Below are 19,753 nucleotides of genomic sequence, written 5' to 3'. Positions count from 1 at the left end.
TTGTTAAAATTCTAGCTTTCCTTTCCAAAGGAAAATCTACTGTTATTAAAGCCCAGGAATGTGTCCTGCCTTCACCTTCACAAAAATGAAATATGTGTCTCACATTCAAGTTAGAAATGTATTTACAAGACAACACATATATTTATGAAGAAAGAGTCAGTCATACTTTGTATTCAAATTAATCTGCATTTATATACTTCTACAATATATGAACCCTGACCTCTGGAAAAACAGCTCCATATGAAAGTATGCAGGCTTATTGCAATTCTTTAAGTACTTGGGAAATTAGACCAGGTAAAACAGAAGTTAAAGTAAATGAAATTTAAACAGACACAACATTCATTGGAATAGTAAGACCTTGAACTTTCAGACCTGCAAGACGTATATAATTTTAGTAGTTCACAGTTAACCTTTCCTGTAGCTTTGTTCCTTTCCTTGCAAAAACCAAAAGAAGAATATTTTGTCAGCATGTAAATGAAACCAAATGGTTTAATCCAACACTTGCAGAAATCAAAGGTAGTTTTTACGTTGCCTTCAGTAGGTACAACCTCAAATCCTATTCACAGAGTTTATAATAAGGCTACAGATTTGTCACACCCTTGTTAACCAAGGCAGAATAAAACGCCACTTACTCATGTGGCAGTACCCACAAAAGCCTGACATTTTACAGAGTTTTTTCTCAGTTTGTTGCAAGTAAGACACTTGGCTATTAGCTGCAGTTTCTATTCTAAATGCTGTTTATTCTTAATTAGTGCTATGTATTATATTCATATTAAATCCATATATTTAAATATTGAAGCTATTTAAGACTATTTAAAAATTGATTACATTATTGTATATCATATTAAAATTATGACATTTATGTTTTTACTTTGATAGAAAGCTATGTTTTTCCCTCACAGTTCTGCTATGACAAATAACCAGTGTTAATAATTAATTAGCAAAATATTCTACAGTTGCTAAATTAAGTATGGAAAACGAAATTCATGCACAAATTAATAACTATGATTTCATGCAGTACAGTTCAGTTCTTTTTCTGGGCCATCATTAAATCTTCAATTACTAATTATTCCATATTTTCAAGAATTCAGATGTCTTAAAAAATAAAATGCAACTTTTGTTTGCAGACACATAGCAGTGCCTCTAAATTTTCTGTATGATAGGAGGCACTGTTGGGAAGACTGTTTAGGAATCTGAAACCCTTCGCAGAATGAGATGTGACTTACTGTAACCTGTCACAAATGATAATGCCAGGCCTACAGTAATTTTCAAAGTGCAGTGGATTTATAAAAAGTCCAAACCTTTTCTACTATAAAGTCATTGCTCATAGGCATTGGAAATAAAAAAGGAAGCAGTTCTTCAAACTTGAAGAATTTCCTCTATCCAACAATTCAATTATTTTAGATATCGTGAACATACCCCTCCCCCCAACATATCATTCCAACAAGTAGAATTTATTTACTTTGTATGTTCTAGCATGCTGTGCTGTCTTGTATCCGATTTCTCATTCACAGTCTTGCTTACTTACGGAAGATTCATTGTTGAATTACAGTTGGTATGAACCAGCATGCCAGCATACCGTGATATTAATCTCTGAAGTGTTCAATCATTTAACAATAGCCTCATTATTCAGGGGAACTCTGAGCATTCAGTTTGTGAAGATTTTCTGACATTTCACTAAAACAATTTACTCTTAAAGGAATTCAATGACTGCAACATATTGTAAAATATATGTATATCTATATACATGCCTCAATCAGGTGGTTCCTCTCTAAGAATAGACAAGAAAAAGAAGAGGAATTACAGATAAAAGCAAGAACTCCAGCTACCACCAGGGACTGTGAACTCAAACTGATAATTTAAAGCTAAAGTATTTTATAGGGTTCACACAGAGGCCACTTGAGTCAAATGTGTGAGTGAGACTTCTTAAGTTCACAGAGCTCCCATTTCATTATTTACAAGTTAGAAAAATCCAGGTACTCAGGTTCTCTTTAGAAACAATACAGTTTTGAGAGGAACTGTTTCTTCAGATTTTTACATTGCAAAATACATAATTCAGAAACTACATCCTAGAAATTATTCTTTTTCTTCAATATATTTATTTTAATCCTTTTATTTCCAGGGCTGGAATGTCACAGTTGTATTCATTTTCCAAAGGCCAAACTTTGACAAAAATGGCACAGAGAAGCATATTTTTTTCTGCCTGAAATTTTCAGGAAAAAACAACAAGCACTTGGATTTGGAAAAGTTCACACTGCTTACCCAGAACTGGGACAGAATACTTCTGGGTTTGAGTTCCTTTGAATTTTAATTCCATCAAGTGTATTTATAAAAGCAAAGATTTTTAGTCCATTTATTTATACAACTCTAATATTAAGACAGCTCAGGAGGGTGTGTGACGACAGATTCGATAAGCTATTTCTTCACGATATGTTTAAATGCTCATGCACGTGCACAATTTCAGGCATGTTGAACTTAAACAGGATGAACCACGTTTCTCAAGGTTAAATTGTGTTTGTAGGCTCATAAATTAATGTGCTTGTTTGGTGTGGAAAGTCCTCCCTACAGCCTTGAAACACAGCAAACAGATGTACACAGGACATACAAGTGCATGTCCCCAGTCAGCCAGGGCTTTGCTTTCCTCAGTGCAAGGCCTATAACAACCATAGTAATTAGTTTTAAGAAGACAAATCTGCTCTGGCTGGTAACTCACCACAGCTCCCAGGTATTCACCAAAACCTTCCTTTGAGTGATAGTCGTGTCAACAATTAAATTCAAACTAGGGGAAGCTGCCCCACGTGTAATATAGACACACAATTTATGAACCATGTAATATTTTTTTTTGGGTTTTCAAATCCACTAAAAACTTGCAAGTGAATGCAGCATTAAGTGAAGAGTCACCTGATACAAAAACACATTTACAGGTTTAAAAATATATTTAGTTCAGAGTCTTTGTCTATTGTATAAATAATTCTTCACTCTTTATTATCCAAAGACAGATGGACGTATTTGAACATATTAGCCTCACTATGTCAGGTGGATAAATATCTTCGGAGCGGCAAACCTTATTAAAAACTGCACTTTGGATAAGACTCCTGCTTTCCAGAAATGTGGTACCCTTCTGCTGGGTCCAAGGGCTGCCCTAATTTACACTGATGGAGCAATTGCCTCATGTCTTTTAAGCGTCGAAGTTCTACTTTGAGAAAACATCAAGGGGCAGGTTGTGCAGCATAACTAGCACATCCTGTAGCTCTCTGCTCATCAGTCAGTACTTCCGAGCCTAAGAAAAACAAAATTTTAGTTAAACAAAATCTCAGTCTTTGTGCCAGCTGCTCTTACTGGACACCTTGGCCAGGAGTCTTCCACAGAAGAAAAGCCAACACTGGCAATTGCTGTGCTCTGCTGTGGCTCACTTTGTACCCAAAAACAACCAACAAGGACCAGGAAGGGATGAGACAAGCCATGGGATTCACTAAAGAAATAAACTCTTTATATCCATACAGTCTTCTGTCCTTAAAAGGACACTTGGTTGATCCTGCTAGGCAGAACCCTAGATGGAAAGCAATGAAGAGATGCATTGTAGCCCATCCTTTCTGAAATATCCATGGGCAGATCTACGGAAAGGCACAAGAATTTAAATATTTTATGTTTCTGCTGAAAAATTTTACCCCAGGAACAAAAGACTCACTGAAAAAAAAACACAGTGAGCCCATTTTGAAATCTGACCAGTAATGCTGAATTTGGAAGCAAATTAGCTTCAGTTGCTTGGGAGCCCTCAAGAAAAGACTTTTGTATATTACTGGCTTCAGGCATCTTCAAATAAACTAATTAAATAAGATTCAATCCTCAAACCATATAAAGATACACATGGAAAATCTGAGACCTCATTCTGAGTATTGGGCATACTTTGAGAGAGAGAGAACTGTGATTCACTGGAATCAATCCACATCTCCCTGAAACTGGTCAAGGAGCATAGCACTGTCAATTGCTCTTTAATGCACAAGAAAAGGTTATGAAATCAATTTTTGCATTAAAAAATTACAAATAAATATGAGATGTCCTTTTCTTTTGCTTATATATTTCAAGCTTTTGTGATAGACTCAGGCTGTATTTTCACGCTTCTCTTTAGAGCCATGGGGGAAAGAAACCTACTTTTTTATAAGAATTGAAAGCTGAGTTCTCTACCTTATCACATACCTAAGGAACTAAGGGTTTAAGAAACAAACACTGTGAACCTTGCAATAAAAATCTGAGGCATGGCAACACCAAGGGCTACATCTTCATCAAATATTAGTGAACAACCTCAGCTAGGGTAAAAAACACTGCTTGACAGTTGCATGGTTTGGGTCCCAGAAAACAATCCCAAGGAAAAAAAAAAATTATAGCAAGGAAAAAATCCAGCCTGTGATCTACTCCCCACTTTATAAAAAGAGCTGGATTTAAAGGTAGATCAAAACCCCACTGCTGACAAGCCTCACTTACGGCTATCACATATGCAAATAAGAAGTATATCCTATACAGACAAATTATATTCCATCCTATATAATCTGCCAAATATAATCTGTCAAAGGTACTGGGTTTAAAAATTAGTAACACAAAATTTAAAGTTATCACCTACAGCAGCAAGCTGCCTGCTTTTTGAACATCCCATCAGAAGCAGTGAAAGCACAAAACCTAAGTAAAAAGGTCACAGTCATTCTTCATGGAGTCAAAGATACATTTTACAAGAAACTGGCAAATATTCTACAAATAGTTACAACTATGAACAACTGAATTCATATCCTGGACAGTCCTGAATGCACCCAATGGCCAGCTTTCATCAACCTAGCACTTGCAGTATCAGACCATATATTTACACATTTCCTGAAACATCTTATTCATCAACAGCATTTGCACCCTTTCCTCCCACTTACTCAGACCTGGGGAGTTTCTGACCCTTTTCCTTTCTGCTGTTCAAGAAAGGAAGTTCTCAAAAGACCAACATCTTGAATAAGAAGCCAAGGCAAAAGAAAGGGTCTGCTCTAGCTACTCATTTCCCATATGCCTTTGCCCTTCACTTTACTTGGGCTTGCTCCAGAAAACACAAGGATCAAGAGACAAACCTGTGGATTTGCACTGTTTTGCATTTTCAAGAGCCAATAAATGCTACTCTACATGCAACATTCCATTTTGTAACACAATTTCCTATGTTCAGACTTCAGTTTCTTTTTGATTCCCACATTCCCAGGACAACAGTTTCTTTGTTCAAGCTTCCATGTTTATGGTATGTTATCTTATCTCTGGTTTAGCCTTTAATATTGAGCAGAGTCAGAAAAGAATCATCCTCTTGTTTGAAATGCGAAGATTTACGTCTGCTTACATTTTTAAGACACACAAACATACAAACATAGTTTAAAAAGTCTAAGCAAATATACTCTTACTAATGCTGTTATCTGAATGATGATATTTAACACCAGTTACAGCTTAGTGCCCTTATCTCCCCTGTGAAATAGCTTTTTTTTTCCCTAGGACACTGTCATTTTACTCTCGTAACAGCTTGATAAAACTTTCCCCAGCTCTGCAAAGGGAAGATCAAGGTTGGATTAGAAGGAAATTTACAGAAGTGAGAGTGAAGCAAACTATTAGAGTGTTGGGAGAATTTTCATAGCCACAGGGCCACCCAAAGTTAAGAGAGACACTCAATGTTGCAGCGAAACTGATTCAGAGAAGAGACACAAAAGCGTAAGAGTGGACAATGGCAGAAAAATTCAGGCCCTAGTCTGAATTCCAAACTGCACCTGCACATGGTGAGGAACACAAGGACCCATCCACACCACAGTCATGCCAGTTTTGCAGGAGAGCATGGAGCTACTTCAGCTGGCTTTTACCTGGTCCCAGGTTTCACTGCATGGCTCTAAAACCTAGCAGCATCTGCAACAGAGGTTCCTTCAGGAAATGAAATGCACAGTACTGACTCAGTTCTGCATATTTGTTCTCCATCTAAAAGAAAAATGCACTTCAAAAAAGAAGAAAGAATCACCAATTGTTTAAACCCCTGGAAGTGTTCTCCCCAACCTCCTCATGGTCCCACAATCCCGACCTTCTCCCAAAGGCTGTTTTCTCTCCCACCTCTAAGATTAGTATGTTCAAGACCTGCTCGGTTTTGACAGGGGAAAAAAAAGCCACCTTGAACAGAAAGCCTTTTGAGTCTTCCCTTACTTTTGAAGCCTTTGTACTTTTTAATCCCTGCTCTGCCAATTTCGTCTCCCTTTCCCCTCCTCCCCCTTTCAGTGGAAATTTTCTACTCTTTACAAGCCTGGCTCTCTGCAGAAAATTGATTTCCCCTAGGATACAGCCATCCTACTGTTCTATGCATGGTCATTAATGACCATCCTGTTCACCACAGAGACAGACAGACACAGTGGCACTCCTCCCCAGCTCCTTAGCACAGAAAGCACACAGGGAAAAATCGTAACAGCCTCGGAGCTGAACCGTACCAAGAGTTCATCATCCCCAGAAAACACCATACAAAATCCCCAAATGAGCTATTACAAGAATAAAATGATTCTTGCTGGTTTCTGTCACTCTTTACTTCAACTGCACTAGATTGAATTTTTTTTAATCTCTCCCAGGTAACAACCATTATGTAGTTTCCTCTCTCCCAGAGGAGGTAGTTCCCTTCCTCCCCCACATGGGAACAAACCCTAATCAGATGTTACTTGGGCTCATATAGGTTTTCCTTGGGTACTGGCATAAGGCTGTCCAAGGACAGAATGAATTTCAGCACAGATTGCACGACCTGCTTGAAGATGTGAGAAAATACCTGGGTGCTGCACTTCTTGCCATTTTAGCTGCTCTGCAAGTATTGTACCTGCTGGCTTCACCATCCCTGGGAGATCTGCAGCCTTACATCTGACTGCAGTGAATTCCCATCCTTGAAGTGACAGACAATTTTCCCCTTAACTCTTAGTGTCTCTGACGCCAATGGGTAAAACAAAATGACTGTACTCACAAAACAGCTTAAGTTTTCTTTAGAAACATCTTGTGGATAGACTCTAAATTGACTCCTTGTCTCCTCATTGACCCATGGGGTTCTTGCAAGAACTTCCCCTTGTCCCTCCTGCTACAGGAGGTACAATGGAGGGCTAGAAGCCACAAGCTACATTACTAGTTTCAGCAGGACCAAAAATAGGGAAAAATATTAATAAATCCTGAAGATGGATATAGAGTTGCCTTTAGTGGGTTTTGTTTAGTATTCAGCTTAGTTCCAGTGAGTTTACATTAAATAAACAGGAGCAGTGTCTTTAAATCAAAAGGTAAAATTTAAACAAAAGAAAACCTTTTAGTGACTGTTGATCAGAAAAAAACCCCAACTCTAAAAATTAGTTCTGAAACTGGAAGAGGGTCTTAATGAAAAGTGTCAACACAGTGAATGCCTGATGCAGCACTTCAGAAAAGCTGGGTTGGGGAAACTGCTCAAACCAAGAAATTCATATTTAAATCTCACATTGTCCAGCTACGCTTTGTACATTGTACCGTGATTTCTTTATATAACTCTCGCAAGCGCTGGCTGATATTAACCAAGGAAATCCTCTGCATACAAATAGGACAATCCACCCCACTGTAGGTCTCATAAAATCACATGATCTGTGGAAATTTCCAAATGCCTCAACACCGTATGAGTGAGTTAGGGATAAAGTTTCAAGCCTGAACTCCGTAATTTCCTGTCTTTTGCTGGTCTACACAGCTCTTTAATGTTAGGTTAATATCATTTTTGTGGGTGTGATTGTATTACCCGCCACTCCTGATGCCAGCATTAGTGGATTTCTTTGTAACAGGAGAGCACACTTTGCTGCTTGTACTGTTACTAAATACCATTAAGCAGAGCAGCTGCAGCCCTCCTGATAGCAGGACTAGAGGGCTACCTCGTTAGGAGGGGACAAGCACTTTACTGCTGGCACACAGCCTAAATCCCACGAGCCCTCAGCATGTCCAATTTGCCTCGACGTCCCCACCAGACAGCCTGCTGCAGCATATCCCCCAGCCAAAAAAGGTCCCCAGGTCTGTAACTCTGCTGAGATGCAGAGATCTCTCTCACAGGCTCAACATCCCGAGTCCTACATGATGCTGCCGTGACTTGGCAGCTTGAAAAGATAGACGTGTATTTCCTTGGCGACCTTTTGGCTCCAGGTGCAACAGAGGGCTGCTAAACTCTCCACTGAGAGCATGCCTCACACACTGGTGACAGCTACTAACTAGTGGCACCGTGCTTTAAAAATCCCTCTCAGAAGTCTTTGTGGAGAGATTAAAATGCCACATGTACGTGAGTTGTAAAAACTCCACGGCAGCCTCCAAAGGGAGATTTAACTTGAGTTTCTCATCAATACCCTTGCACTGCTAACCAGCACCTACTAAGGACATTATGAGCCTGACTACTCTGCAGACACATCCCGCTTTAGAGGAGGAGTGCATTAGAGAAGGGGGGGATGAGGAGCAATGGAAAAAAGAATGAGGAAGAATGAGGAGTTCACATCTGTTCCACATAGCTGGCTCACTACACACTGAACTGTACTGACAGACAACATCATCCAAGCAGTTGCAATGAGCTGTAGTTACACTTCCTGCCACTCTAATCCACCACAAAATGCCTGTATGCTGCCTATAGAGCTATACAAGACCAGAAGCAGTGGGAGATTCAGCTGCTAGCACTGAACTAACAGCAGCCCCATGTCCTCAATGGACCATGGGAACAGCATGGCAGGGACACAGGAGGGGCAAGAAATGTGGTCTTGTGATTGAGAGGAATTCTTGTTTCTCTCTATCTAAGTTCAGTAAGAACCAACAAACACAGGAATCTAGTAAGAACCAACAATTCCAAATCAGAGACAGTTTTTTCTTACCACTCAGTGAAAACAGAGATGGAACAACTGCAGTTCCTGAAAGTGCTAATAGCATTTAACAGCTGTGTCATTACAACCTGTCTCCCACATCTATATGACCTGCTAACAGTTATGTCTGTAGTCCAGTTCTGTTAAGCAGGGACCAAAATCATGGCATGAGTATAGTGCCCTGCTTTCACTTAAACCCCCAATGACTTGGAATTTTCCATTCTGTTCAACCACAGGCATCAGTTTTCCTTTCCATCTAGAAGCACTTGCCTTGAGTTCATTTTATTCTGAGTCAAGAGATTGTCCTATATGAATCCTTCAGGTCCTTGAACTGGCTGTATGTTCATATATGTGATAGGAATTCATTTGTTATAAGGCACTTCATTTGTTAGTAAGGCACTTAATAAATTTTATATTGAAATATTTGTGTTAAATTCTTGTAATCAAAAAAACTTCCTAGTCATAATCCATTTAATTGGCAATTCTAAATTTGGTATTGATTTAAGTAAAGCAGAGAAGACAAGATACATTAAAGGTGAGTAGAGAAATTGTTAGGTATGGCTTAGATCCAAATTCCTTACTTTTAAAAATAAAGGTTTGAGGGTGCTGCAGTTTTCTCATTCTATGGGGTTTTGTTGCTCACAGCTGAGGATGGACAGACACATGATTTACAATTAAAGGTAATCAAAACCTTAGAGGTTTAGAGATGGGCAGGAACAAGCTCTTAGCAACAATGGTAGGTTTGCTGGTGTTTTCACATCTTCAGTTAGAGTGGGTGCTTTTCTGGAACACAGTCTTTACATCAAAATAAATTCCTATGTTTAGTCCAAAAGAAAATAAGGGAAATTTAAAGATCTGAATCAACCAGAAAATTACGGTAGACTGTCCCTTGGTCTCTTCTGGATCTTAAATTCTGTGACTTTGTGAATAATTTTATCCCTTTTAATTATTAGTTTCCTACTATAAAGAAGTTTAAAAGTTAATGTTCTTCTTGAATCAATGAATTACAGAAAATAATTGAAGGTTCATAATTGGATTATAACCCCAGAAGAATAGGGAAATGCTGGGAAGCTGAAGTAAGGAAAGCATGTCTGTTTTCTTTTTTTTTATGAGATCACCAGGCAGTAATAGCCATAAATGCTTCACTTATTACCTGTGTAACACTGAAACAATAGCATGCCTGTGATCCTGCAATAACTGCTATTTGAAGAGACTGCTGTGCTTCCATAGGTTTGGGTGTCTGTTGGCAGAAATCTTATTTCAGACTAGGTCCTATAATTCCACATTGCTATTTGTGTTCATTGTTTTATTTAGGGTTGCCCCCAGAGCTGTGGCTAGGTACCGTCCAAGAGAACCAGAATCCAGAGGTCTCCACCTTCCCTAGGGCTCATGATGGGGACACAGAAAATACATGCCCAAGATAGAGAAAACCTTTTTAGATCTCCATCAGATCAACATCTTTTAAAAATTAGGCTGAAAACATTCCATCTTTCCTGTCTGTGTTTAAAACAAGGCAAATATAAAAACCTCTGACGTAGATGCAACAATTCTAAGAAATTCCTTCTCTGGTGAACATCTTTAAAAAAAATTAAAGCCTTTGCAGTTTTTAACAGAAACCTAGTAGCAACACTTGTCACACAAATAATTCTGGGAAGTTACCAAATACTTGGAATGAAGGACATTGCATGCTGCATAGCACAGAGCTCTTGTCGATGCTTGTTTGGAATGGTATGAGAAAGTCTAGCAGCTGAACACAATGACATTTTTGTTTTCGTGCTGATAATATTCAATAGCTTTGCCACCAAAGTTGGCCTGCCACTTCCTCTTGCATAGAAATTGCAGGCATGCACTAAGGTTTTTGCCATTAGCTGGAAGCAGAGCCCAGGTTATTCTTGGTTTGGGGAGGGGGTTGTTAAGCGTAGCTGGTATTGTTTCCTTTCAGCAAAGCTTTAGGACAATGTATTTCTCAAACAGAGCAGAACATAATCTGCGTCATACCTTCAAGAGAAAGGTTACAGAAACATTTCTGCTACACAAATGTCAGAACATGAACAGCGTGTCTCCCTCTCCCCTCAAAAGCTGGTGACTCCTAAGGAGTATAAACCACATGCCAGTCACAGAACTTCCGTCTCCACTCTCTGCACATGTAAGACAGCAACTGGCTCTGCTCTCCCACTGCTGCCATCAATTCTCAAAGGATATGAGATCAGAAAGACACACTGAACCTGACACCATGGAATTTAGGAGAACAAACACCAAAAATGCCGACAAATCTAAAACACATGGATGAGCTTCAAAACAGAAGAAATAAAGATAACCAGAACTTTCACTAAAAAACCCCAACAAAACACCACTATGACTTAAAGGTTGGCAGTGAAGCAACTCTTATCAAACCAATAGCATATAAACCAGCCCCCTTACTGGAAAGCAGAAACCAAGCATGAGAATTTTACAAGACACCTTGAGGGCCTGGAAAATTCAGACTGTCGAGAGATCCATAGTTATGAAAGCCCTTTCACAGAGCAACATCCACATTTGCAAAACAGACCTGTCCCAAAGACTTATATGGTGGAGAGCCTGTCTTCCCTTTGGACAGTTTCTGGCCATGAGCACTTTCAAATGGCTACATCAGTAGCCTCATGAATGGATGGCGATGCTGTGGTTGACTGGCTCCAGAAAAATATTTTGGAAAAGTGGAAAAAGAAAGAGGACAAGGAAAGAGTGGGAACACATACATCTCAGAACAGGTCAGAAGAAGCTCTTAAGTTTGCTGCCCTCCTATCTCGACACCCCTCCCACATTGCAAGCAAAACAAGTGGCTGTTGTGGTCATGTCCTTCACACTGCTACACAGAAGACTCAATATTTCTGAGTTCTCTTTTTAGTTGTGGTTTTTTTTTTTCTTTTTCTTTCTTTCTTATTCCACAAGGACTTTAATTAAAATTCATCAGAAGAAATATTTTCAGCAGCAGTGTCTGAAAATGCTGCCTCCTCCCATATCTTCCATTAAATCAGGTTCATCCAACTTGAAATGAGATGAGAAACTCTCACTGACACTCTGTCACACTCCAGTGAAAAGACAGGCACATTCAAAACAGAGGAGAGTGCAGGTGCTCATTTATTACTCTACGCAGATTATTTTGCTGCCTTTCTTCCTGACAATGGGAACGTTCACATCCCAGATGGAGCTCTCTGTAGTACTGTGGGCATTTGCTGACCTAAAGTTTTGTTTTCCCTGATGAAAGAAGCAAGCTAAGAAGAGGATTTCCTTGCCTACTGAGGCAGCTTTAATGTTTGTTTCTAACAATGGAAGATGTTTGGGGATTATTTCAGTGGGCATGAACGTACAAATAATTTTTCAACGATATCAGGTAAAGGAGAAAAACCCTGTACACCTCCATGCCCATATTTACACACTGCAAAGATATAATATTCATATAACTGACAGCAAAACTGCAAAGCAACTGATCTCAGAAACCAAGATGTTGTTCAAGGAAATAATGTTCATCCTTGTTCAAGGTCACTGCCTTGTATGATTTCAGACCTAGAGAGTAACCCCACAATGTTTCTCATAGCATTAATAAGCACCATACAATGAAGACAATTCTTCAATGCAAGAATTAACAGCATCAGGTTTCTCTGCTTTAATGCCTACTTTATTCATCCTTATCATTCACCATTTGGCTCCTGAGCAAAAGCATTTTGACTTAAAAGAATTAACCTTCTTTCCCCTTTCCCACCCCTCTTAATAAACTTTTAGGAAAAGCCCATGACATAAAGAATTTGAGAAGAATACAGATTTCTCCACTCTAACCCATCAGTGCGTTTTTCTCTGGTCTGGAGACACAAACATTAACAAATGAGAGGAATATACTCATGTAGCTCCCCCCTTGCTTTCTATCAGCACAATAGTCCAGCAGGGTAACTCTGCTGTGCTTGGTCCAGCAGTACACCCTTCTTGGGACTTTGCTTTCCTGATTTTACTTGGAGTAACAAAGAGGGAAGGGGAGGGAAGAGGGGGAATTTTGGTTTTTTTCTCCCGTCAGGTGTGGGCATTTCTTTAGTTCCCATGAAGACTGATCTCTCCAGCAGATTTCATAACCATTCCCAGTTCTCATATTACCAGGATACACTGAACCAAAATATCTACCAAGATTTTAAGCAGGAACTATTCCCTGTGATGCCACATGGTTTCTATATGAGCTAATCCCATTGAATGAGTGCTCTCACCTTCATGCCCTCTCAGTCTCTGCTACATCACAGAGCAATGGTGTCAGCTGATATTAATTACAGGAGAGATGTAGGCTGTGGTTCTGCTTGAATTAATATGGAAGACAGAGTGCACGTTGCTTTAACATACAGAATGCTACAGAATGCAGTAAATGCCTTCACCACTCCAAAGACTATTTCTTAAAAATTGAGGAGCAGACACAGCCTAATACTCTGTAAGTCTAAGTCTCTCTCTCTGTTTTCACCATGGTCAGGATGAGAACATCAGTTTACACTGGGTGCAAACTTTGTCTGACTTCATTGTGGAACAACAGATTTACTGCAGAGATTCTTTTGGTCTTTTTGGCTATGAGTTCACTACAGCAATTGTATTTTGGTTAGCCTTTATTTTATATATAGTTCACAGTAATTATTTTTAATTAACTTTTTAATGCAGTAAGAAGCAGGAAAGGAAGAGAATTTACTTTTCCCACACCTTCATTTCATCAGTTTTCATATAATAAGGTCTTGTTATTTAAACAAAATAAAAGGAAAATGAAAATAGTCAGGAATGTATAACTCTTACTGCCTTAACAGATGGCAGGAATGACCATCCTGACTTGCTATAAGGCTTGGTCTAATGGAAATGTTGTACTTGTTGCAACTATTAACAAGACAACCTATCCTGAAAGGCACCTTGAACCCTTCTGAAACCTCAATGAACTCGGCCTTTTTCAGTGAGGGCAAAAGGAACGCACATAGTTCATTTCAAAAACAGTCTAGAATTTAAGTAAATTAATGTGTGACTTTTCAATTGATAACCTCAGTTACATTAGCCTTGGGACTAGCCCTTTAGTAGAATCTAAACAGTAATCTAAACAGCCTGAATATTTATTCAGACATTCCACAAGACAAAACCAAGGACGTTCAAAATTAAATGAGAGGCTAAAATCTCACACTTGATGAATTGTCAAGGAGTCAATCAGGATACCTTCAGACAAAAGAGAAATTTAAAAAAAAAACAAATCCAAAATCAATAAAACAACCAACCCCACTAACCCAAAACAATCCCAAAACATTGAGTAATCTGCTCAACAGTATCAATCTAGAAGTTATTTAGAGAAAGCAACCCTCATGGAAATCATTACGCAGCAAGGATTACCCATACCTGGAAAACCTCAGAGAATTCTGTCTCATCTTCCTCAAGAGTTAGCCTGAGCAGCATACAGACTTACTCTCTTTAGGTTTAGATATTTTTACTGTTGTTGTTGTTGTTTTAATTAAATAAATAAGCCCTTTAATTTTACCCTGGAACACAAAGAAGTCAAGTTGACTGAATCAAGATGGACAGAGATTATCTTTTGAATACATGTCATTGTCTTAACTGTGCAATGCAGAAGGCTTGGGGTTTAGTCAAATGCTGCAGTTTTTAAGCCAATTTTTCAAAGTGGGAAGAAAGAGATATAAAATATCTCTTTTCCCAAATTTCCTTTCCCTTCTGCAAAGCTTAATTTTATTTTTTAAAATATTTTCGGCCTAAATCTTCTTCAGTGCAAAAATGTAAGGACAGACAGAAACAACAAAATCTTGAGAAACAGACTGAGTTCTTTAAATTAAATATGTTTTAAAATCATAAAGCTCAAGTGTTTAGTCTGTGCATGAGAGTTCCTTCAACTTATCTTCACCAGGATGCAGTTAGGAAGAACGGGATATGTTTAGTGTAATAAAAAGGCACTAATTCATCTGTGTATGTTTTTAAGAGGATCTTGAAATTCTTCTGGGTGAAAAATAAGACAATGCATGAAAATTAAAGTGACAGATTATGAATATTTCAAAGATAATAATTTGTATTTTGTTTGTACAATGACACACCATGCAAATTTTCCTGTCTATAATGTTACATTTTAAGGCTGATTATCTTCCCTTTTGATGAAAAGCATATTTTGACTGGAAAGATACACATATCATGGTGTATACCACTGCACCAGCAGAGACTGTGTACCTCCAAGAAATAAATTATAACTATTTGATACTTACTATTATCTTTATGAAATATGTAAATATTTAAATTTTAGACTAATAAATTCTGATGATCAGTATAATCACAGATAGGTAGAAAGCCTCTTTTTTTAAGAACCTCAGAAAAGGTTAAGAGAGGCCAAGGTCCATTTTTGGAAGTTGCTTTACTCAGTGTCTATGAAAATCCAGAGGATGATACATACACAAAAGAACAGATTCTTGCTTGCTTTAACACTCTTACTCTTTCGATGTAACTTTTGACAGAGTTATTGTATAGAGCCCCAAAAGATACAGTGCAACCTAACAGCTCCCTACTGCAAAAGCGAATTTGATGAAACTCTGCTGGACACATGTTAAACCAACTACTGAGGATCAGAACCACACAAAAAGAAAAATCTTCCAGTAGCAATTTTTTTTTTCATTTACTCAGCTACTGTACAGCCTATGATGACTTGTTTTCCTTTAGTTATATGAACAGTTTGACAGATTACTGTGACAAGGTTACTCTCAAATTGATAAAAGGTTTGATAGTGCCGGAACATTTGTCAGAAATGTCTCACATCAGATGTAATGGACTCTGCACTTCAAGCATCAATGGTACTCCAGTCTGCTGTTTTCTGTTTAGTGTGCAATGCACACCAACAAAAAACACACAGCAGAAAGACAGAAAAGCAGGCAGGATTTACCGAAACAGCCCCGTACTTTATCAAACAATTCTGATTAAAGGGTTTCTCTTCCTTAACCCACCTGGCAAAATGCAATTAAATGAAAAACTTTACACATGACTTGAAGGGTGGCCCATAGGTCTAAACCTGAAAATGGGATGGGATATGATAATGTACATAACCCTAAGTGTTTCCAGCATTTCCTGTACTTCTGAAAGAGAAATACTGTGGGGTTAGTACATTATTCCTCCGCCTGCCAAATGTGAGACATTAGAAGTGATAGTTGTACTGCTAGCAGCCTTGTCCCATGCTGGAGTAGAGGAAATGGGTTCAGAAGAGCTCATTTTAGGCACTGGGAGTTAGCCTGTGGGAACCAGTGTGCTGAACATAAGCCAGCTTTGGTGAATACCTCCCTTAAACACAGCTCTCCAAAAATATTGTACTACAAAATAATAAAATAGTTTATGGATTGGAATTAAGATTTTCCCCTCACATCTTGTAGCATATGATGCTAATATGAGGCTATGCAGGAAACCTAAGAACCAGCATCACCTGCTCATTTGCAAATACCTGTTCACATGAAGACTTTAATGCCTGGTGAAGCCCCAGCCATGTAAGCTACGAGAGAGCTCTACATAGGACAACTTTTCTGAGCAGAAAAATCCTTCTTGTTCATATAGCAGCAGACTGTTGGGCTTGGTTTGAGTGGGGTTTTTCGGGAGGAGGGTTGGGTTTGAGGGTTTTTTCAGGGGTGGGGGCAGGTGAAGAGATAAGGGCTTTGGACCTTTATCTACCTCTACTGTGTAATCACCTGCAAAGATAAAGACAATATCTTGCAACATATTACTTAAAATCTACACACTGCTGTCATGAGCAAGAGTGTCTGAGATTGCTTAAATAATCCCTGACAAGGGTATGAGCAAAAGTCAGATTTAAGCATTTCTCAGATCACACTGCAGCCTGGAAAGGAGGTGGGGGGGAGGGGAATGCACTGCAACAGCTGCCAGTACAAATTCTAGTATTTTCAAATGTTTAGGTTTCCCTTCATTGTCTTTTTCTTCTGCTTTGATTAATTCTTTTAATTTTCTGGAAAAAAAATGTCGTAGGAACTATCTGGTTTCTCCTCACTGACATTCAGCCAAAGGATAGAAAAAACAGCAAAATGAACGTCAGCATTTTTCTTAAAGAGCATCTGTTCACACAGGAACCCCATGACAACAAGACAAAGCCCTCTAATCTTGTATCAGATTAAGTTTAGTGGAGCACATTAAAAATTTTGCCACAGTGCTAAAAGGAAGCTCTCAGATACTTGATGTGCACTTCCCATACGCAGACATGGGGTAGGGGACGCACTCTCTGAACTTCATGATTCAAGTATCACTGCTCACACCACAGCCTCACACCATGACGGCAGCACTAAGCACCAAAGCTGTGAGGCTCCTTTAGGAATAGTTAGTTCAGTCCTGATCAGCTGAAAGCGTTTCTGTGAACTGCAGAAGGGTGAGGCTGCAAGAAGATGTATCGCAAAATAGCTTTTTGAACATCAGCAGACTACAATCAATTCATACCTACTGAGGATCTGGCCCTTGAACTGGGATTATCTGTGACTGTCACATGTGGGAAGTGTCAGTGAATGTAGTTTGTACAAGTGTCAGACAGGTACACTCATATTTCAACTTGCATGAAATATGAAACCTCACCAGCACACTATTCTCCTGTGAACAGTGAGTCACTTCTACCCAGAGAAGCTTTAATAGCAGAAAGTCACAGGGAAGAGTTTCAAGCTCACATAATTTTACTCAAATCCAGATATCACTTCAGTAAGACTGCTAACTCCAATCCTGGCCAGTCCTGTCCACATAAAGTGTACTCAGGGAAGCATTTCAGGATTTTTGATCAAAGTCAGGAAAGGCGGAATGTCAAAAAATGGTAAAACCCCATTAAATTCTTACTCCTACTGAAAGCTTCCAAACAATATTCATTTGGATTCAGGTCTGTAGATCAGCCCCAGGCTGTTCCTTACTTTACCAAATTTCATTTATTGATACCTATTTGAAAGGCTGATTTTTGATGACAAAATACAGAGATGATGTTGTCTTTTGGAACAGATGATTCTATGGCAAAAGTACTGCAGGTCTGCATCACAACAAGTGGATTTTTCTTTTTCAAATTTCTCATTCTTATTTCAACACCAAAAAAATGCGTTATGCTAAATTCCACCCTGGTGATCTCTAGCTGGAATCTCAAACTCTATTTCCCTCCCACATGTCATCAATAATAATCAAGACTTTGGAAATCCAATCATGTTGTCATTTCACATTGCCCACTACATTCAGTCAAGAGAAGAAGGGTAGAAGAGTGCAACGTTTTAGGAAGTAGCTCTTTTGATGATGCACGAGGAGCAAAGAGCTCCTTTATGCCGCCTCTTTGGTTTCAACACGAATAAAACACAATAAAACCAATCTTTATCAGTACAATATGCAAATATGACTCTCAAGATAAACAGGGAGGTAGAAGGTGCCACTTTCTACAGCATCATTTTTCAGTGGAACAGTAGTTAATTAGATGTTAATTATACGGCTACAAGGCCACCTTCAGTGGGTTTCATACTTCTCAATCTTTGAGCACAGCAACGTGTGACACAGCAATCATAAAATGTGATAAATGACTGAGGGAGGAACACCCATGTTGTGTTGTGCACTGGGTTGTGATTCACAGATCATTATAACTATAAAATCTGTCATTAGGGAGGTTTTCCTGCCATGCAAATTCTCCTTTTAAGACAAGAAATCAACCAGATTGGAGTAAACAGAAGTCAACGTGAAGGCCCTCACCACTCTCTTCCCCTAAACTCATTACCCGAAGGTTTTTAGCAGGCATTAATTAGCCCTTCAAACTAAAGGACGAACACTCAACCTTCAAGTGCAGGAGGCTTCTGATGCCTTTTTGTGGCCACACAAGTGTAAGCAGGAGGGCCAGCTTTGACATCTTCCTACAGAAAGACACTGAGTATTTTAAGGGCACTTACGGCTGGCACAGCTTGATAAGGTCCTGGTCAGTGGTGCCGGGTGGAAGGCCTCGAATGTACAGGTTGGTTTTACTCAACTGCTCTCCGCTGCTGTTGTTGCTGCTGTTGTTGCTGCTGTTTGTGCTGGGGCTGGGAGGAGCCATGGGGTGGGGAGCTGGTGCATAGGACTGCTGGAAACAGAGCAAAACAACAAGGCTTGTTACTGGAAAAGGCAAAAGCATGGCAGAAGCATGTGCTTTACCCAGGTAACTCCAGAACTATGCTATGCTTGTCCTGCCCTCCCTGACCCACTTCTGTGGTGCCTGTATCCACTCCCAGCCAGTAATGCCTTTCAAAATGCAAAACAGGACCAACCAACATTTTGGGTTTAGCCATCGCTATGAAATGCATTATTCTACTATGTTCTTTAATTTGGAATTAAAGTACCTAGATCACAAAACAAACCTCTGAAATGACAGATACTCAAGGAGTAACTAGCATTAAAAAAAGAAGTTAAACACAATCTGCTCCAAGAGTACGCTAAAACACAAATAATATTATCTAGCCGAAGGTACAGAAGCTGATGCCAGAAGCCTAGTTAGTCTTTTCTAAATATGAGGAGCACCCAGTGCATGCACAGTCAGGTGGCAGAGGGTTGGCTAGTCTGAAAGAGGAAAAAATTCCAAAGCAGCCTGAAAACACTCTGCTATTACGGATGTCTTTTGCAATAGAGAAACAGGGTTTGGAAAAGATGATCAGGCCAAGACCTTCTGCTCTCAAAATCGTACCCACTTCTGAACAACCACAAACCACACACAGCCAATGAGAAATATTGCTTAAGAAGGGAGGCATTCTCACAGGGAAAAACAGTATTCTCCCCTAACTCATTGGTAAATACATGCTGTGAAAAAAGACACCCACATGCTAGAAAAATTACCTAAACATCTCTGATCTGAGGCAACAATGGGGAATTTCACTTGCTGCAAC

General features: G+C 39.1%; 1 protein-coding gene across 23 annotated transcripts in view; it reads right to left on the bottom strand.

The window, feature by feature from the left end:
* The window catches only part of RBMS3 (RNA binding motif single stranded interacting protein 3), a 711,765-nt gene that overhangs the window by 332,004 nt on the left and 360,008 nt on the right, over positions 1–19,753 (bottom strand). For 22 of the 23 annotated variants that reach the window (XM_069007351.1, XM_069007350.1, XM_069007373.1 and 19 more), the window contains one exon: positions 18,788–18,957. In XM_069007351.1, the coding sequence (XP_068863452.1) occupies positions 18,788–18,957 (170 nt within the window). The remainder of the gene's footprint in view (positions 1–18,787; positions 18,958–19,753) is intronic. The other variant, XM_069007374.1, reaches the window with a different exon arrangement.

This window comes from Aphelocoma coerulescens, chromosome 2 (genome assembly GCF_041296385.1).
Source record: "Aphelocoma coerulescens isolate FSJ_1873_10779 chromosome 2, UR_Acoe_1.0, whole genome shotgun sequence".
NCBI classification, from domain to species: domain Eukaryota; kingdom Metazoa; phylum Chordata; class Aves; order Passeriformes; family Corvidae; genus Aphelocoma; species Aphelocoma coerulescens.
This window is presented reverse-complemented; position numbering and strand designations above follow the sequence as displayed.